The sequence below is a fragment of the Parathielavia appendiculata genome, assembly GCF_033297405.1.
Source record: "Parathielavia appendiculata strain CBS 731.68 unplaced genomic scaffold N657scaffold_12, whole genome shotgun sequence".
Classification (NCBI taxonomy): domain Eukaryota; kingdom Fungi; phylum Ascomycota; class Sordariomycetes; order Sordariales; family Chaetomiaceae; genus Parathielavia; species Parathielavia appendiculata.
The window spans coordinates 580253-599853 of NW_026944231.1; the positions used below are offsets into that span (position 1 = coordinate 580253).

General features: G+C 56.5%; 5 protein-coding genes across 5 annotated transcripts; all 5 read left to right on the forward strand.

The window, feature by feature from the left end:
- Positions 1-193: 193 nt before the first annotated feature.
- N657DRAFT_578073 (FMN-linked oxidoreductase) lies at positions 194-1291 on the forward strand (the record flags this gene model as incomplete). Its single annotated transcript, XM_062789296.1, has 2 exons — positions 194-817; positions 872-1291. 2 exons carry the CDS (start codon positions 194-196, stop codon positions 1289-1291), a joined length of 1044 nt encoding a protein of 347 aa, XP_062645135.1.
- Positions 1292-2875: 1584 nt separating this feature from the next.
- On the forward strand, positions 2876-4010 carry N657DRAFT_126940 (uncharacterized protein). The gene has a single exon (XM_062785841.1). It carries the CDS (start codon positions 3022-3024, stop codon positions 3640-3642), a length of 621 nt encoding a protein of 206 aa, XP_062645136.1. The 5' UTR covers positions 2876-3021; the 3' UTR covers positions 3643-4010.
- Positions 4011-4378: 368 nt separating this feature from the next.
- On the forward strand, positions 4379-6670 carry N657DRAFT_578321 (Dehydroquinase class I-like protein; the record flags this gene model as incomplete). Its single annotated transcript, XM_062789305.1, has 1 exon — positions 4379-6670. One exon carries the CDS (start codon positions 4379-4381, stop codon positions 6668-6670), a length of 2292 nt encoding a protein of 763 aa, XP_062645137.1.
- Positions 6671-11523: 4853 nt separating this feature from the next.
- On the forward strand, positions 11524-14534 carry N657DRAFT_657929 (fungal transcriptional regulatory-like protein; the record flags this gene model as incomplete). Its single annotated transcript, XM_062794847.1, has 6 exons — positions 11524-11622; positions 11704-11770; positions 11836-12085; positions 12133-12297; positions 12345-12523; positions 12580-14534. The coding sequence occupies 6 exons, from the start codon at positions 11524-11526 to the stop codon at positions 14532-14534; spliced, it is 2715 nt and encodes a 904-aa protein (XP_062645138.1).
- Positions 14535-16068: 1534 nt separating this feature from the next.
- Positions 16069-19339, forward strand: N657DRAFT_623734 (uncharacterized protein; the record flags this gene model as incomplete). The annotated part of the gene is made up of 3 exons (XM_062790696.1): positions 16069-16365; positions 16428-17557; positions 17627-19339. 3 exons carry the CDS (start codon positions 16069-16071, stop codon positions 19254-19256), a joined length of 3057 nt encoding a protein of 1018 aa, XP_062645139.1. The 3' UTR covers positions 19257-19339.
- Between the last annotated feature and the right edge of the window lie 262 nt (positions 19340-19601).

Below are 19601 nucleotides of genomic sequence, written 5' to 3' on the forward strand. Positions count from 1 at the left end.
TCAAATCTTTCGATTTGTGTTGCCCCGGCCGGTTTACAGCTCCCGTCGTTGATTTCGACTCCAACCCTCCGTAAGCGGGGTCTATCCAATGCTTATCTTATCTAAAAGCCCCCGCCGCTGCAGATAACCGCCATCGACACTCACCTTCAACGAGCGTGAAACCCAGGGACATTATCCATAGTGCCACCTCATGATGGGAGTAGCACCACCGCTAGAGATCAACCCACCGCTGATCAACTCTGCGTGCCCTTGGGCAACCACCCTGGAGGACTTGAGACTCCTCTATGCGTGCCCGTCAACGGGCGCTGTGACCACTCGCACATCTCTGATCAACGGCTTTGATCACGACCCGGCAAAACACCAATATGCCTTCTTCGACTCCGCCCATGGAGGTTCAGCCCAAAACGCAAGCCTCAATTCACTGGGCTACAGTTCGCTCACTCTAGAGACCCACCTTGGCTTCATCAAAACCATCTCGGAGGAACAACCCGGCAAATCTAGCAAGGGCTTCATCGTCTCAGTCACAGGCACCCCCGAGGACATAGCCGCCAGCTACAAGCTCATCGCTTCAGTCGCAACCACCCTCAACTTCCCTCTCGCCATGGAGATCAACGTCAGCTGTCCCAACATCCCCAACCGCCCCCCGCCAGCTTACTTGGAAGAAGCCCTCACCACCTACCTCACCCACCTTCAGGTCGCCATCTCTTCAGCCCACGCTGATAACACCCCGCGCATCCCAGTCGGCCTCAAAACACCGCCCTACACCTACTCAACACAGTTCCACGCCCTCATCTCCGCCCTGGAGAAAGCCACCATCGTCGCCAGCACAACCATCACAGGAGTTGACGACACCAGAGGAGGAAAAGCAAAGACAGATAAAGAACAAGAGGAAAGAAACTGCCCAATAACCTTCATAACAGCAACCAACACTCTCGGCTCATGCCTTCTCTTTTCTTCCCCTGTCGTCTCCTCCTCCTCCGCCTCCTTCTCCTCACCAGCAGCCACCTCCACCCCCCTCCTCCCGGGTAACGGGATAGGCGGCATGGCCGGCTCGCCGCTGCATCCCCTCGCGCTGGGTAACGTGGCCACCCTCCGCCAGATGCTGGACGAGCGATCCGGCTTGTTATCAGGGGTGCGGCTGGTGGGCGTTGGCGGGGTGGTGGATGCGGAAGGGTACAGAAGGATGAGAGCTGCGGGGGCGCATGTCGTTGGTCTGGCGACTGGGTTGGGGGTTAAAGGGGTGGGTGTTTTCGCGGAGATCGAGATGGGTCTGGGTGCGGGCGGGTGGTAGGGGGCTACCAGTCTTTGCTGTCCGGGGTCTCTGTGGCCGATTGGTTTACCTTGTTTGTCCTGCCCTGTCTGTCTCCTGTCTGTTCTTGTGGCTTGCAGGTTAGTAGGGGGTTCTTTTGGAGAGGAGAGACTTCCTTCTCGTCTCATCCTCGGCTTGGCTTGCTAACTTGGAACCTCGGTCGTGGGGGTTGCGGTTTATGGTGTGAGGTCCAGTTCCTCTCTCTTCGGGAAGTGAGCTTGGTGGTGGTGTTCGTGCCTTGGCGTCGTGGGCACTTGCATAACCAGGGCGGAGAGAGTTTGGTGGGAGGCCGCGTTAACCTCTTCGCGGGGCGGGTTTCCGTCATGCTGGCCCATGGTCGTGCATTGGTTTGCATGCCGAGAGAGCAGAAAGGAGTCAGGAGGTCCTCCCTCGGCGCTTTGTTTTGCGTCTCCTCGAGCTCAGCAGGCGGAGCCTCCGACGTGGGACACGGCCTCGATGGGAAACCATGCCCAGTTGAGCAGCCATGCCGAGCCCGTTCACTGAGCACACTGGGCTGACGTGAGGGAAGCACTGGTTTCCGTTTTCCGTTTCCCGCTTTCCGTCGTTCATCATCTGTCTGTTCTGCCTCCCTTCTCTTTACCGCGGTATCTCAGGCCGAAGGGACGGTAGCCTGGCAGATAAGCTCTTGGTAGCGAGGTTTGAAGGTGGAAGATTTTCCAGCAGTCGAAGTTTGCCATGATGTCTATCAATTGTCAATGCGTATCATGTTGGTCCTTTGTGTCTTTCAAGATATTATTAGCGGTGTCGGATAATTGATTCAGATCCTGGAATCCATCAAGGTGTGTCATACAGCATGCCATTCCGGTGAACCGATGAACCCACCCCATGCTACATATTCTCAGGCACGTGAGATCAGTCTCTTGTTTCTTTGAAGGCAGTTCTAGACAAATAGGTGTGTTTGACAAGGTAAGGTACGTTCGTTGTGTCACACATTTGAGCTTTTTCCAGAGAGATTGACGTTGCCTCAATTTTAGGTTCTTTTTCTTTTTCTCTTTGGCACGTGCTTCGAAGTCGGTTTCAAGAAAGAAAACCTGGTGCAGTACATCATCAGTCGAGCAGTCAAACTTCACGGATACATATGTCGAATCGCCTTCGTGACAGTTGCCGTTCTACAGGTTTTTGGGTTCGCATTCAGCCTGAAAGCAAAGATGGTATGCCTGGCAAGGGTTCGGGATTTGAAACGGTGCGGAGCAGCTGTTAACGTTAGCGTTTCCGGGATGGAAGGTGGCGGCTTGCTGAGCCGAAACAAGCTTCGATCCCTTCGAGGTTGTGGATGGAATCTGAGAATCCCGTCGTTTGGGAGTCTTGACAACGGGACGGACGGAGGAATTTGTTGTGGTCAAGACACCTCGGAGATGGGGTGTGGACAGGTGGGATGGGAGCCAAGACGGGTTGCTTGAGTCTTGGGTGGATGCTCCGTGAAAAAGTTCCTCCCTCTCCCCAAACAAAGGGGCCACTGTGATTCAGCGGCTGTTCAGGCGGATAGCCTCTATCCGCGCTGGGCTTTAGGGCCTCAAGGTGCTGCTTTTCAGGGCCTCGAGTGCTGAGATGCTCCTTCTGGGTCTGTACGGATGCGGAGCCAGGGTGGACAGCGTCAAGTGACCGTTATTGGCGGACTTTGAGCAGACAAATTTCTCCAGGCCTGGAGGAATTGTGGAGAATATGCGGGGTACCTTGCTGCCCACACTCCCATGGCATTTTCCACCCATCCATGCACTCCAGCTCTCCAGAAATCCACTTTTGGACCGTCCACATGCAACGGCCGGCCAGGCCCGCCACGACGGAATAACGATCTGAGACCTCGCCTGGTCTTCACCTCTTGCCGATGCCATTGGCCATCACGGCCATGGGAACGCTGTGTGCTTTTCAAACTCTTTTGGAAAAGAAAAAGCGCAACGGGCATAGAATCCCATCGTGAAAGGCATCCGACAAGCCGAAACAACTCAACCCACCCCGATTTCAAGCTGAACCGGCGAGGCGGCGTAGACTGCAGCCCGCTTGGGAATGCTTGTCAAATCGACTCCACTTCTAGTTATTCCATTGTCGAACCCGTCCCGCGGTTCCCATCCCCTTGCTCGATGATCACGCCTATACGGATAGTCCGACGAGTCTCCCCGCCGCGCCTTGCACCATCTGATGAATCGCCATCCTCCTCTGTTCGCAACACTTTGAGGAAACGTCCAGTCTTCGGCCGAATTTCAATTCGGCTTGGCGCAACAACCAGGGGCGGTACCCGCTATCTGCTGCCTACCCTACTTAGCTACCAACCGTCCATCCGCGTGCCTGGTAGCACTGCACTTGCTACCTTCTGATTCCCGGGAATCTGTTACTCCAAAGCCATGATACGGCGTGCCCCGGTGTGGTGATATACCCGCTGTTATCGCCGGGTCTTCGCTTGCTCTCTCTTGTTGGCCCGCTCCGTTTCGCCATCCTTCTTTCTCCGGCTGCGCGTTCCCGGCTGTTTTGTGAGGCTCTGATGCCGGGATCATTCGCCAATAAGCCTTGCTGAAGGGCGTTGTGCCTTCATAGCTGCATTTTCGACCACTTCAAACTATCTCGGTCGTTTCGCCTCCTGGCCTGATCAACGATAACGTGTATCACGTTCTCACCCATCCCAACGTCGCTCTGGCTCCGGACTGGACTCCCGCCACACTTCTGTAGCCAGGCCGAAGTACGCGGCGATCATAACAGGGACGCCGGAGTGACGGCCTCAAGATTGAAGACCGAGCTTTTGACCAGCCGCGGCGCCAGTCGACTACCACCACGTCATAACCACCAGCCCGACACTCCTCAGACGCACATTCATTGCTTCAACGCTACCCTGGGCCCAGCAAGATCCCTTCGCGGAATGCGAACGACCTCTCGAGCCAGGAAGCCAAGGCCATGCACGTTAGGCTGCTCCGACATCACCCTGCTTCGATTAGGTTGGACTTGGAAGGCGAACGTTCCGTCCGGGCTATAAGGACTGCTGCGCCAGTGAGCCGGTGGAGTCATCTGCCTCCAGCCTAAGACTATCGTCCGTGTCAGGGAGGACCCGAGGTCGTCACCATGGCAGCGGTGCAACAACTTGAGCCTGTGCCAACGTTGGCACGACCGCAAGGCATGAACGGCGACACATTCAGCAAGGAGGTCGATATGGGCGCCACAAGTCCGATTCAGCCCGGTGTCCCTCTATGCAGCGAACCGCAAAGAGGAGACACCAGGATCGTTGTCATCATGTACGGCCGCGGGCAGGAAAAGATTGTTGGTGTCTTTGCCGAGGTTCTGGGGAAGCCGTCGAGGATAAGAAGTCGCTTTGAGGAGGTGACACAAGAGGATCAAGACTGGGTTATTGGAGTCTCGGCAGACAATGCAAAGGAGGACATTGCGACGCGAGACAGAGGATTGGTCGTTGCCATCAACGCGCACTGCACCGGGCTCGGCATGCCTCCCGACATTTACCTGTCAGCCCAGTGCGACTACGAGTTTCTCTACACCGAAAGCCCGTTCTTCCGCCGGGATCTTGCGCGCTTCACCTCCCACGTCCTGGGCCAGCTCTGCCAGCATCAGGCGCTCATAGCGAAGCCGAGGACCTTTTTCATCTCAACGACATTCCCAGACGTACACACCGCTTTACCCAACATTGACATTTTGACCGTCGGAGCAGATGCCATTGAAATTCGTGTTGATCTCCTGAAGGAGCCACTCGGCGACGGCACCTACTCGGATATACCAAGTCTCAGCTATGTTGGCGAGCAGGTCATGCTGCTCCGTCAGAGGACCGAGTTGCCCATCATATTCACGACCAGATGTACCAAGGAAAACGGCAAATTTCCAATGGACAACCCGACTCTGTATTACGACTACCTTTACCGGGCTCTGCAATGGGGCGTTGAGTACCTTGATGTCGAACTTTGGCTTCCCGAGGGCATCAGGAAGAAGTTGTGGGAGCAGCGCGGGAACAGTCGCATCATGTCCGCTTTCCACGACTTCTCCGGGACATGGGAATGGACCTCGGACCGGGCCGAAGCCATCTTCATCGAGTCTCAGCGCTACGCAGATTGTGTGAAGATGATCGCTATGAGCAGCGACCACAACGAGAACTTCGAGCTGGAGTACTTCCGGTCCAAAATCAGGACGAAATATCCCAATTCGGTTCCCCTGTCGGCGGTGAATATGGGCGAAACAGGACAGTTTTCCCGGACGCTTAACAAGTTCTTCACTCCCATTACTCATCCGCTTCTGCCCATCATTGCAGCTCCCGGACAGATGAGCGCTGCCGAGATCAACCAGGCGCTGGCCCTGCTCGGGCAATTGCCCAGGAAGAACATGTACGGCATCACCAGCCCGGCAATGCGTAGCGCCACACCCCAAGCGCCCTTCTACGAGAAGTGTTTCAACGAGCTGGGCCTCCCACATCAGTTTGCCGTCGTGGAGTGGCAGCCAAAAGGATCCGGCTGCATCGGGGCATGGTGCAACCAGAGGAATTTTGGCGGAGCTTATTTCAACCCAGCTGTGTCTCTCAGAAGCTTAATGTCTCACAGCAACTTCCTCGCGTCTCTCAACCACGGAACTGGACCAACCGTTAGCGAAGCAGCGCGACTCATCGGCATGGTCGACACCATTGTCGTGCGGCCGATCTCCTCCAGCACGCCGACCTCTGCACCGCCGTCAATCCCGTCGAGCCCTCCGCGCCACAAAAACGGGGATTCCTTCAGCGCCCTCGGCCCAGCACAGACTGGCCTCCCTCCCAACACAAGCCTTGTCCTGGATAATGCCTCGTGGAAGGGTATCTTGAGCACGCTGACTCGAGACCTTGCCCCATCAGCATACTTTGGATGCGCCGCCGTAGTCCTCGCATCGTCAGCCGAAGATGCCGCCAGCGCTCTCTTCGCATTGAAGGCTCTCAAGGTTGGCAAGGTCTACACCGTCGGCTTCAAGACGCCGCCCGCGTTCGGAAAGGACCTACTCATCGAGCCGTTCACCAGCCTCGAGAGCATTCAGAGGGCGCGTACGGTTGGGTCTAAGGGTGCGGACGTCGGGGCGGCGGGGACGGGCTCGCCGTTCTTGGTCGTCAGCGCTCTGGGGCCGGAGAGGAGCACGCTCGTGGGGATGCTGGTTCGGTTGTTTGGGTCGCGGGGTTCAGGGGGCGCCAATTCCCGCAAGGTGTTTTTGGATCTGGCGGACCGCTCGGTCTCGCGCAAGGGGGATCCGGGCCTGATCGCCGAGCAGAGCGGGTTCGCGGCGTACGGCGCCGCCGATGTCACTGCATTTACGACCGTGGAAACCCTAAGGCTTTTGGTTGGACAGAATGTGCCATACAGCTTTGTCAGGTTGGCCAGCGGTCGGACGCTGTTCTGAGGGTGGTGCACGCTTTGTCTTGTCGGAGTCTACCAATGTCGGATTGCTCGGATGATGATGGCGACCGTGTTGGCGAGGACGGTCCGGATTCCCTTGCCTTTCGTCGGTTGGCATCCGAGGTTAGCATCAAACGATCCCGTCCCTCACCACCAGGGAAGAGGAAGCCCTCTCGTTCCGAGAACGGTCTAACGTCTTGTCACAGCCGCGGGCGCCCCCTTCGCAAACATCGACAAGTTCGAACATATCGGAAGATCAACAGCTTAGCAACGGTTTCAGGAGGCAAAACAAACCGGGGCACAGGCCCGGCGGACCATATTACCAGGCATGGCATACTGGCGCTTCGGCCGAGAAGGGAGCGAGGGGAGCTCGCGGTGCGGGACAGTGTTAGACCGGAGTGTTCTGTGTGGAGGGGAGAGTGGCATTCTCTTGGCGGCGGTTGGCTTTTGCGTGAGGATTTGGATTTTGCATGTACTGACACTGGCCGCCGGTATGCATGTACTGATACACAGCGTGAATTTTTGTTTTTCTATTTTCTTTTTTCCCTTTCTTTCTGTTTTTGGTCGTCCTTGAAATACATTTTCGATTCTTGAGAGAGAGAGAGAGAGAAGATCCAGGAGTCATCGTCTTCTAGCCCAGGGCAATGTGTTTCATCTCCATAGTAGTCATTTGTGTGGTACCGAGCCACCTTTTCGCCTCTCGGCGATGAGCGAAACCGAGGCGTCGGGGTTTCGGCTGGTCTCTCCCGAGGGGGCGCTGATGACGGATAGGACATGATGGTCTGGTCCAGCTGTCGACGTTCGTGACCATCTCTTGATGATGGGATGTTTCTCAGATCCTTGTTTGGCATATCATTTCCGATCAGGCAAATATTAATGAGGCCGAGGCGAGAGACAGACCAGGGCAAGGAGAAGCTATCAGAGTCCGCCTCAAAGTGGTAGGTACACAACCGTGACTGCTCGGTTGTTGTTTACGGGGATATGCCCTGACAAGGAAGCATGCCTGTGGAATACCTCGAATCAAACAAGAAAATAGAGCAGGCGGACATGCTATCCGTGCTTCCGCCCTCCAAAGGTTGAGGCAGCCGGCCTGAGCGTGTTTGGAAGGGCTGGGTCCTAATGTCCTACAACGAAATCAAACAATGGCTTGGTTCCCCTGGTGTGATTACGGAAGAGGCTGCTGTTTCACTCTTGCGCGGTGACCTTGTTTGTACATACTGAACACCCGAGCTATATGCGGTAGGACGATTCCAAGATACAGGCACTAGGACTGGTACTGACCCTGTCTTCTCGCCGCGCATCCTAGTGCCTGCCTTCCACAGGGGATGAATAACCCCGTCCAGCGGTATGGTAACGCTGAGCGTGGTCTGGTTGACCTCACCTGACAGAAGTTACTACAGCACATCTTGCACAAGTACATGTAGTTGGCGCAAGGGGAAGTGTTACTGACGTAGTGGCACAGTTATCGAATCTGCGCTGAATTATGGCATGTGCTACACGGGTTTGATTATTCAGTTTGGAGTTGTCAAGGATTCAAGCTTTACAGATGGTCTGGTCATATTCGCACACAAAATTGTTGGAAACGGGGGGCGAGCCGGGACGAGAATCAGGTAGCGAGTGACCGCCTCCTGCACAGTGTAGGCCTCAGCTTTCGTGAGACCCAACTTTTCTTATTGACTTCAGGGGGTACCTGTGCCGGGGTTCCTGTCATCAGGGCGGCGTCCACAGCAACACGAGTCAGGGCCGCATGTACTGTACGGTTGGCTCCGGTAGAGTTGTGCACGTGTACTTACTGTAGTGAGCGTGGAAGGTTCCCTGGTATGAGCGGTGCATGATCGAGATAATGTCTATTGCTGGCCTATGGACCGGTCGTTTCATGTCCAATCCCGCAACTCGGTACCAAAGAAGCTTGACAATCAATACCGGATCGTGGACTAATGACGGGAGACATCCCCGTAGAGCCGAAGTATTACAGCTCACATACGAAAGGAAGTCATACTGTGTAAAGGGAGCAATTTCAGTTCCATAGGAATTGCGGGACGCTACCCACAAATAGAAGCCCAGAGAGACTGATCTCGGGCTGGGGGGCCAGTGCCAGGCCTGGATCTCACTTGAGAACGGCACTCAGTCCCGGTCCTGTGGCATTGACCCGATGAAGTTGGCTCGGCATCACGAAGTGGATATTCGCAGGTTGTCGTCCATGGGTTTACAGTATGTGGTGCATGGCCCTAGGTTGCCGTCATGTGCCGTCCAGGGGCTGTTCATAAACAATCGGATCCAAGACCCTGGGAGTTGCTGGCCGCGCGGGACGGGATGGTGCACCGTGCAACGGCAGTGCAGCACTTGACCAACCGACCCGAGCTCCCCGGAGTGATGAAGCCGGCACTGATTCAGCTAGCGTCTTGAGTTACCGGTAGTTGGTTAGTTTGGGCGTCAAAACCCAGGAACGGTGTCTTGACCGAGATGGAAGGCGAGTCAAACTCGGGCGTCGAACATCCGTCGAATGCAAAGGATCGGCGGCAACGTGTGGAGAAACCGAGTTTTGCGGGGTGCAGGGAGCTCTGTGTGGTGCTTAAGCGAGCAGCACGGACCGTTCATCAACAGGACGCCTGCGCTGGTCAGGGACAGCCTCGGCCGAGCTTCGGTCTTTTGAAGTCCTAAGTGGTACTCCGTACGGATTACATGGTGTCGGCTCCATGCCCACGCCTGTTGAGGGAGACCAAGTCAGCAAGGCAGGCACCGGGGAGCCAACGCACCGCAGGTCACAACATAACCTGCAGCCTGATCCATGTGCTTCATTGTGGACACGGTCGAAGGACGTCACTGCCGGAGTTCTGGGAGCCATGCTGGAGATCGATGGAGCAGCTTGTCTGTTGAGCAGATCGAGACCTTTGTCGACAGACGGCGCCATTGGAGCGGCAGACCGGCACCTCCGGTTATGTTGCAACCTCAAGGCTTGTGAACCGCAATACCGCGTCCCGATTAGAAGGTGAGGTGGGAATGTGTACTGCGTACTGTAGCAAGCTACATGCGGAGTGCTCTGCAACGCTGCGTCAGCAAAGCAAAGCCGGCCGCTGTCACGAACAGGCTGTGGGGCGCACCAAGCCTGCCCTGGTTCTCGGATCGCGTGCTCCTTGATGAGACGGTCAAGTCTGAGATGAATGTTCTGAATATCTTGGGTTCGTTGTTTGCCCTCTGGCAAGAATTCCGGGGAACTATGTTTGCTGCAGTGCCCGGTTGGCGGTGGTTCTCAAGGGCACTGACAGTTTCGCTCCGCCTGAACGACAGGGGCAACTCCGTGATGGGGAACAAATTGCTGTGGATGCCAAGCCCTCGCAAACCTTCCCATTTGATCCAAGTGGGACTTGTCGCACTTTGCAAAGATTCATGACTCGCACCAAATAATTGATGGATCTAAACCGAACACGGCGACGAGCTTCCCACACGGTTCAGTTTTTTGACAGGATCCCCGATTAAACTCAAGCCTGTCTTCCCACCCGTAGACCGATTTTAGTTAGGCGACATTCTCTGCTTCTTTCCATTCCAGAGACCTGCATGTGGAACCCGCAAGAGCTCGGCTCCTCATCTCCTCCGCAACCCCACACTTTGCCATCCCATCCCCGCACGATCGATTCCATCGTTTGTTCTGGAGCGGTTTTCGGAATGGCTCTGCACTCCCATCTGTTATACACAGGGGTGGCATAACAGCGCGCGAGGCTTGAGGTGGCTTGAGGTTGTCTTTCCAAGCCGTTATTGCTCAACCACGCGAAGCACACCTGCAACACTGCATCGACTTGGCTTCTCTGGTCGCGGCTCACCGAGCCGCCGCATATCCTTGTCCTCGCCATGAGCGCAGGGGACCGGGAATAGCACCCGTCGAATCCTACCGAAGGAATTGGCCTTGCACGTCCCAACGCCGGCCGGCTTCTCGAATACCTTACAGCCCCTCGCTGTCAAACGCGGCATTATATTAGGATCCAAAACTGAGCATCGTTCTGGTTTTGTGTATCAAGCACGATACCGGTACGGTGAAGCAAACCCTCGAGAGTCTCTGCAGTGGGCAGTGGGCGATGCCCCATGACCTGCTGACCCCCCCGGTCTGCGCAAATGTGAGGGTTTCCCCGATTGAATCCAGCACAGGGCCGGATCCAGTTGCCCCAAAAAGGCACGCTGCCCCTTTCATAACCGGGGGTCTTAACCGATACCGCGTCTTTTCTGAGCTCTCTCTACCCTTTTACCTTGACTCCTCCAACATAGCTGGGATTGGCATTTCATAATCCTCCATATCCTACTTTTCATCAGAGTCCCAGCTGTACGAAGCACTTTGCCACCACCATTGCTTGTTGGCACGCCCATGTACAGGTCGGTTCAGCCAGCTAACCCACCCTTCAGGGTTCCTCACACAAAACCATTGTGACTTGATCTGAGCGTCACCTTGAGACACGCTGAGCTTGGATGGACGGATTTCATAGCGATTCGACGACATGCGCACCCAGGGAAAGAGCTCCTAAGCTTCACGCCGATCCGGATACCCGACGAGGACCTATCTCGTTCCCTTCCTCGGGCTCTCCAGTAACTACCACCACCTTGGATCAAAGCGAAGAGGGCCGAGCCTGGCTCAACGGCTGATGCTCCATTCACAATATCCGCCTGGCATTATCTGCCCTACCACCGCGGCCCAGGGACAACTATCCAAAGAAGTCATGCTCAGAAGAAAGCGGTGACTGCGCGGAGCATCTACCTCTTTCAGGCAAAACTCAGACCCGCGCCAGGCGTCGCAAAGACCAGCCGCACACCATGGCCCAGCCCTTTGAACCCGGGGCGGCAACACCGCTGCCTCGCATGCCGCTAACGCCCATGCCCCGCCCCCAAGTTAGCATCGAGAGGTTGCCTACGCGCCGCATGAGCAATGAACCGCGAGAGTCCATGAACTGCAAGTCATGTCGGAAACGCAAGGTACGCCTGGACCGCCGTGACAGCCCCGGCCGGCCGTACCCCTTTGGCGAAGAGCCGTGTGAGCTGATGCTGGTGCTGCAGATCAAGTGCAACCGCCTTCGTCCCGCCTGCGAGGCATGCCAGGTATTCCAGTGTCCATGTATCTATGGTATGTCTCGCCCTCCGGCCGTTACGCTTGCCGCGTCTCCACGACTTGCTTACACAATGCTATAGATGCTGTACCGAAGAAGAGGGGCCCCAAAACCGACGTCCTGGAAGCATTACTGAAGCGAGTCGATGGGCTTGAAGCTCGGCTAAAGGATAAGAAGGCGGAAGGAGATGGAGAAAGCTCCGACAGTGCGGTGGTAGACGCCCCTGAGGCATCCTCTTCGAGTCAAACCGCATCAAATGTGACTGCTGCGGCCAAACCCGAAACCGTTCAGGAGTCCCAGGATTCGACCATGTTTTCCCCATTACAGCCGAGGTAAGGACCCGGTCTTTCCGTTTTGTGCGCTTTTCTAACTTGAACAGCCCGCAATCCCCAGAAATACACCCCGAAACATTGCTCGATATCTATTTCGCCCGCTTCCACGACAAGCCTTTTCATATTTTCGACGAGTCCACGTTAAGGCAGCGTCTCCAACTGAACCAAGTGCCAAGCTACTTGATCAACGCTATCTACGCGGTAGCGGCCCGGTAAGTGACAATATCTGGGCATGGCGAGCTCCTTATTGACCGTCCAGGTATGCGCCTCATCCGAGCGGCTACCAGTCCGCCGTGAAGCTCAGCGAAGAGTATTCTGCCAAAGCGAGGATGGAAATCGACACGGACGAACCATCTGTGGACGCCCTACAGGCACTGGTGCTTCTCGTGACGGCCTTTACAGCCTCTGGCAAAGGCAAAAAGGCATACATGTTATTGAGTATGCCACATGTCATCACATCCCGCTGCACTGCCAAACTGACTTGAATGTTGCAGCAATTGCGGTGGGGATGGCCATGGCTCTCGAGTTGCACAGAGAGCTGGATCTCAACGCTCGTGTGACGCCGATAGAGCGGGAGACCCGCCGGCGACTGTTTTGGACCTGCTACCTTCTCGACCGATTCCTGTCTTGCGGCTCGAAGCGCCCTTCCCTCATCTCGGATCGGGCCATCTTGCTCCGGCTGCCATGCTGGTTTCCGAGCCCGGGTTCACTGCCCATCGAAGGAGACTTTTTCCAGAGCTATACCAACCTACAGCACCTGCAAGGCGGAGGAGGTAGGAAGTCTCAGGGAGGCAGTGGGATGCTCATCGATATCTGTCGCATTCTCGGTGCTACGAATCAGTACTTGGCAGCTGGCGGCGTCAAAGGCGACTCTCACTTCCCGTGGCACTCGTTGTCCAACCTCTCCAAGATCCGCCAAGACCTGGATGTGTGGGCGTCCGGGACCCAGGACGTGTTTTCTAGCGTCGAGTCGCTGTTTGGCCAGCCGGACTCCACGCTGCTTGTGCTCAGCAAGCTAATCTATCATCTTATTCACTGTCTCATCTACCGTCCGTTCCTCCCCATTGATTTGGCGGAGCTCGCGGGGTCGGGCCAGCACCAGTCATGGCAAATCGAAGCTACAAACATGTGCTTCCTCCACGCAAACGCCATCGCGGAGCTCGTGGAGCTGGGCAAGCAGACTGCTTCGGTCGAGTGGCCCGCCTTTGTGGGATACTGCATCTGCACGGCCGGCACGGTTCACATACACGGCGCCCATTACAGCCGGATAGGCTCGCCGGGGGAGATGAACGTGTTCAGCTCTTCGGCCGATTTTTTATCGAGGGAGATGCAGCAGCTGAGTGAGCTGCGGTATGCATGGGCGAGTGTCCAACACCAGCGCGAGACGCTTCAGGGCATCTACAACGCCCACTCGGAGCTCATCAAGAGCCTGGCCCAAAGCCCTGTCCGGTATTCGCCAGTTTTCACGCTTGAGGATTTCTTTGACCGTTATTCCAACATTGGAGGGCCGGGAGGGCAAAGCTTCAGCTTTGATTCGGCCAATCTGAGCCTTTCCGACGTCGTGGTGGACTTCACAACCGACACGTATCCAGGTCAAGGCCTCTACGCGCCACGGCTCAGCCCGTCCGATCCTGGCCCACCCCGACCGAACCTCAAAAGAAAGAACACGGCTCCGTCTGGCCGCCCAAGGCCAGAGTTGAAAAATCTCATGTCCCTCAACGACATGAACCCGCCACCCACGCCGTCCTTGTCCACGCCATCGACGGTCAACCGCCCTTCGTTATTCTCGCCGGCATCGCTACCGCCTCACCCATCACCAGGACTGCTTCACACCCCTACATCACTAGCGTCGCCGCACGGAGCCCCGCCGCAGAACCGACACATGAGCATATCGCACGGCGCCATGGTCGGAGGGAACGCCGGCGGAGACGGCCTCGGAGCATTCCCGCTCGGCAACGGCGTCGGAGGCAACCACCAGTCCAACGATTTGGGTGGCCACCACCACGGGTTTGCAGCAGCAGCAGCAGCCATGGGCACCACCACCACCACCAGCTCCTTCAACCCGTCTTTTACCTTTGTGCATCAGCTCCCCGGCGGCTCTTCGGCTGCGACAGGAGCGGGGGCCGGACCCAGCCGCGCGCCCCAGCAGTCACAGCCGCAGGGGTTTGATCCGATGTTTGGCGGGATACCGACGAATGCATTCTCGACGCCGACGCCGTGGCACGGCGACGAGGGCGGGGATGCTGGTGGTGGTGGTACGAGGCCAGGCGGCGGCGGCACAGGGGCTACGCCCAAGGACACGAGCCCCAACGAGAGCGCGGCAACGACGGGCCCGGGGGAGGAGAAGGATCCGTTTCTGAGTCTGTTGGAGCAGCTGGCAGAGAATGAGTCGTTTATGGGGGGGAATGAGTTGGATTTCTTTTTGAACGGAGGGCCGAGTTCGGGGTGAGGACACTGAGCGGTGATGGAGGTAGTGGTGGTGGTGAGACCTGGGAGGACTCCGGAAATTGGGGTGGGACAATATCTTTGTGCAAATGACGGCTGCCTAACCAAAGCGAGCCGTTGTATTTAGAGATACCCATATATGACATTGGGCGGCGAAAGGGGCTGGGGTTTATGTGCTGCTAGCGATGGAATTTGTATACAAATAGGATCAGGGGTCAGGAGTGCAAACATTTCTGGGTAGTATTAGCCTTGTTTATATGTATGTACTTATTATCCCTTGGTGTACCGTTGCGATGCCCGGAGACTCCAATTGCAGCTTTGGCATCGTCTACATCTTGTTACACCTAGCCTCCAGCCTTGCATTGCCAATGTCCATCCTCCTGATTTGTTGTAGAACTCTCAGAGCATGTGCGGCGTCTTTCGGGCTTATAAAACTGTCCAGTGCTGCTGGCTCATCCGATGACCATTGCGTGGCATTTTACGATTCATTGGAAGTCAAAGGCCCGGACCTCCGTGACTCGCGCCTCCCTAACATGTTGTACCCTCTGAGGTGTCCTGTAACCGGGACTTTCCACTGAGACATGACGCTCGGGAGTAATTCGAATTATGAACTTGCCACATGGGAGTTGGTGCTTAACTTGCCAAGCCACAAGATGCTTGACCGGTGACGTACTTTTGGGGCCTAAGAGGTCCTTATGCAGTTTCGCTGGTGATGTGATGTCATGGGACTGATGAATGGGGTTGGTTACCTTTGTTCTCTGGTGTTGGTGGAATCGCCTCGGATGTTTACCCATCCTGGAGTCTCACGCCAGGCATTGAGCCTTTGGTCTCTGTCAGTATGATATGAAGAATGCTAGTGCCATGGTGAATAGGTAGTCCAGTAGCAAGGCGTGTAAGAGAGTATGAGCGGAAACTCTATTAGGCACTACAATCCCCGCTAGACTTACATCTGCTGCGAATTACCACTTCCTACAGGTATTTTCTTTCCTCCCATCTTATTCGGCTGATACTCGCCGGCTATCCTTCTACTGGCAAGTTTCTAGAAGTTTTCGCCTATGTTCTGTCCTGTCTCATGACTCGAAACCACCAGACCATAAACTCCACAAGCCACGTTCAGGGGATCCCCACGCCTTCTTGACTCGTGAACAACGTGATGGCGTGTGGTTCTTGTTGTGTTTGCTGTCCCATCAACAACCTCGCGGCTCGACTAAGGTATCCAAGTATTGGACGGCGTCAGTCAAAGTCACTTTCTCGGCTTGTGTGTCGGCAAAGGCCGGCCCCCTCAGTCGCGCAACTCCACCATCTGGGGATTCGATCACACAAGCACGCACGCCGAGCTTGCCCCATCCATGATTCGCAATGGCCGAGGATCAGCGATATACCGGTGTTATGGCTACCCTACCTGTCCTGCCGGGCCTTTTCCACGTCCCCGACATGACAGGCCATTGCGACGCCTTGATGAATTTTCATGGAGAGTATTCTATCTCTTCTTCAAAGACTGACATTAGACTAGTCCACTTGCTTTGCCTTTACCTGCCATGTCGGACTCAACACCAGGCTCCCCGGACCGTGGTCCGGCCGTATTTGCCGTGACCACAGCGACTCTATGTCTGGCGACGCTGTTTGTGGCTGCCCGCCTGGTGACCCGGGTCGGCATCGTTCGGCGCACGCGGGCCTGCGACCACATGATGACCCTGGCCTGGCTGATTGCCGTGTTTCTGAGCACCAGCGTTATTCTGGCCGCAAAGCGTGGGCTGGGCAGGCATGAGAGGGACATTGACCCGGATAAGAGAAGTGGGTTGAGGAGGTGTGAATACGTATTTTCTGTTCTCTATGTGAGTGCCCCTGAGTGGCTGACCGAGCTGGATGTGGCGAGTGAGTCTAATTTGTAAAACAGAACCCGGTCCTCATGGCAACCAAAACGTCAATTCTCCTGTTTTATCTCAGGTTGTCCAAGCAGACGCAAAGGACACTCCGCCTGGCGTCATGGGCGACGATGGGAGTGGTCAACGTCGCGGGCACTGTCCTGACGTTCATCAACATCTTCCAGTGCCAACCTGTCCGCGCAGCCTGGGACATCACGGTCCAACGGCAGAGATGCATTCCGTTGCTAACCGAGTTCATCTGCTCGGCCCCGGTCAACGTCGTGACCGACCTTGCCATCCTCGCCCTGCCGATCCCCGTGCTCACGAGCATGCGGCTGCCGCCGAGACAAAAAACCATCCTGGTTGCGACGTTTGCTCTCGGCATCTTTGTGACTGTCGTCGACGTGATCCGTATCTACTACCTCCAGCAGGCCATCGACCGTGCTCCGACGGCCAGGTACGGCCAGAGCGACGACTTTTCGTGGAACGCCTCGCTCGCGCTGATGTGGTCGGCCGTTGAGGTCAACGTCGGCATCATCTGCGCGTGTATCCCTACACTCAAGCCGCTGTTCATCCGCATTCTCCCGGTCATGCTCGTCGACGGCCGCGGCGCACAAGGGAGTAGTAGCACACTTGTCGGCGGCAGCAGCGGCAGGAAGGCCTCCATCCCAGCCCCTTTACTGTTACCTACACCCCCTACCTCCGCCGAATCCATCTCGCCTGGATCCGACAACCTGAACAACAGCAATGAAGCCGACGACGACGAGATCTCCATCCGCGACTTCCTCTCCAACGCCGTCCCAGCTCCAGTCCCACCTCCACGCCCATATCACCAACATCCGTCCATGACCACGATCACCACCACTATACGCCGAGGCCCGAGGCAACTGACATCAAGAACAACAAGGTCAAAAAGAAACCTCCAGTTCATATCCCTCCCCGCAACCTCCAAATCCCTCCTCACTCTCTCCGCAAAAGAAAGCCTGCTCTACAGCGCCATGGTGTCCTCTACCCTGTTCTTCCTCTGGGGGTTCTCGTACGGCCTGCTCAACTCCATCAACAACGCCGCTGCCGCCGTCACGGGTATGTCGGAGGCTCAGACGCTAGGCTTGACGGCCGTGTACTTTGGCGGGGGATACCTTGCGGGGCCGGGGGCTGTTTTGTTCCTAAGGTGGTTGAGGAGAGGTGGTGATGATGCTCATCCAGAACGGTGGAGGTGGTGGGGTGGGAGTGGAAAAGACAGGCCGTCGTCCAAACGCCGCGGTTGGAGGATAGAGCGAAGAAGAAGCGGTTTGGACGTGTCGTCGGTTGGCTGGTTCAAGGGGACCTTCATCGCCGGCGTGCTGGTCTACGGAATCGGGACGATTATGATCTGGCCCGGGGCGGTCGTCGGTGCCTACGGCGGGTTTGTGGCGAGTAGTTTCGTCATCGGGTTGGGCCTGGCCGTGCTCGAGACTGCCGCCAACCCCTTTTTGGTGCTGTGCGGCCCGCCCTCCTATGCCGATGCCCGGTTGCTGCTGGCCCAGGGCGTCCAGGCCGTGGGGAGCGTGTTGAGCGGCGTGCTGGCCGACCGCGTCTTCTTTGAGGGGCTGCTGCTGCACGAGAACAGCGGCGGCGGCGGCTCAACGACGACACTGATCAATGTCCAGTGGACCTATCTCGCCATCACGCTGCTCGCGGCGCTGCTGGCCCTCTTCTTCTACTACATACCGCTGCCCGAGGCGAGCGACGCCGATTTGGCCGAGGCGGCAGCGCGCCTTCCCGTCGACTCCAAACAGAGATCCGTCGGGGGCATCCCGCTGCGGACATGGGCGCTCGCGCTGGCGGTGTTTTCCCAGTGGTGCTACGTCTCGGCGCAGGAGACCATGTCGCTCTTCTCTGAGCACCTGCTCACCTCGTTCGCCTCAGAAGACCCCATGACCGGTCCCTCCTCCACCACAACCACCACCGCCGCCAGCACCCACCAACACCATCACTTCCTGAACCTAACCCTCTCCCTCCCCAACACCCTCCTCCTCTCCCACGCGCTTTTCGCTTTCTCCCGCTTCCTAGCCGGATCAATATCCCTCCTCTCCGCCAAAACCAAACTTACCAATAAATCACACCACCCCATCTCCCTCCTCCTCCTCCGCCTCCTCCCCACCCCACGAACCCTCCTAACCCTCTCCATAACCCTCTCCACCACTTCCGCCCTAACCCTCGTCCTCCTCCTTCTCCTCTCCCCTTCTTCAAAGTCAAATTCAACCAACATGAATACCAACCCCCACCTCACCTCGATCCCCCCCCTCCTCCTCTTCCCCTTCTTCTCCGCCCCAATCTGGCCTCTGCTTTTCAGCCTGGGCCTGCGCGGGCAAGGCTCCAACACCAAATCCGCCGCTGCGTGGATCACGGCAGGCGGGTGCGGGCCTGGCGCGTGGGTTTTTGTGTCGTACGCTATTATCCATCATCATCCGAGTCAAAATAATGTGCAGGTTGGGATGGTTGTTGTTTTCGTCGTTGTTTCTGTGCTCACGGCTGTGGCGGGGGTGTTTCCTGCGTTTTTGGGGGTTGTGAAGCCGGCGAGGAAGTTGGTGGATGCTTATACTTCTGTGTCTGTGTCGGAGGGCGGCAACATTGAAGGTGGGACGAGAGAAGAGGGAAGTGATGTGGAGGGTCGGGTCGGTCGAAAGGATGGGGGAGAAGGGGGTTTGTTGGCCCAGCGCCTACGGCCGAGTCGGCCTGGCGGTGTGAGGTCGTTGTCGGGGTATCTTAACTCGAATTGGACGACGGCCTCATCGGATCAGCAGGAGGCACAGTTACCACAGCGGGCGCCCTGGGAGAACGAAGTCCTGGATACGAGCATGTTGCGGGATCGAGCTTGAGCGTGAATACCTATGACACGGACTGGAAAGGGGTAGACTAATGCGGAGAAAAGGGAGGCATTAGGTTTCCATGTCTTGGTGGCTTGATCATAATGATACCCCATCCCTTGGTAGAAGTAGAGCTATAATAGCTTCTGTGTTACCTTGCACCTATGCATCCGGGCCTAGGCTACTGCTAGCTATATCGATGTCCACGGTACAAAACATTGAATGGATGGCAGCACTTGACCGCTCAACGCGGAATCTCAACTCCAACGCCTACGGCTCACCATTGTGATTCACATCCTCTATAGACCTCAGAGCACTCAGGCTTCCGACACTGACCCTCAATCGAATTCAGTACGC

Excerpts from the sequence above, each read along its gene's own strand:
- N657DRAFT_126940 (XM_062785841.1), top strand. The coding sequence starts at position 3,022 with ATGGCATTTTCCACCCATCCATGCACTCCAGCTCTCCAGAAATCCACT.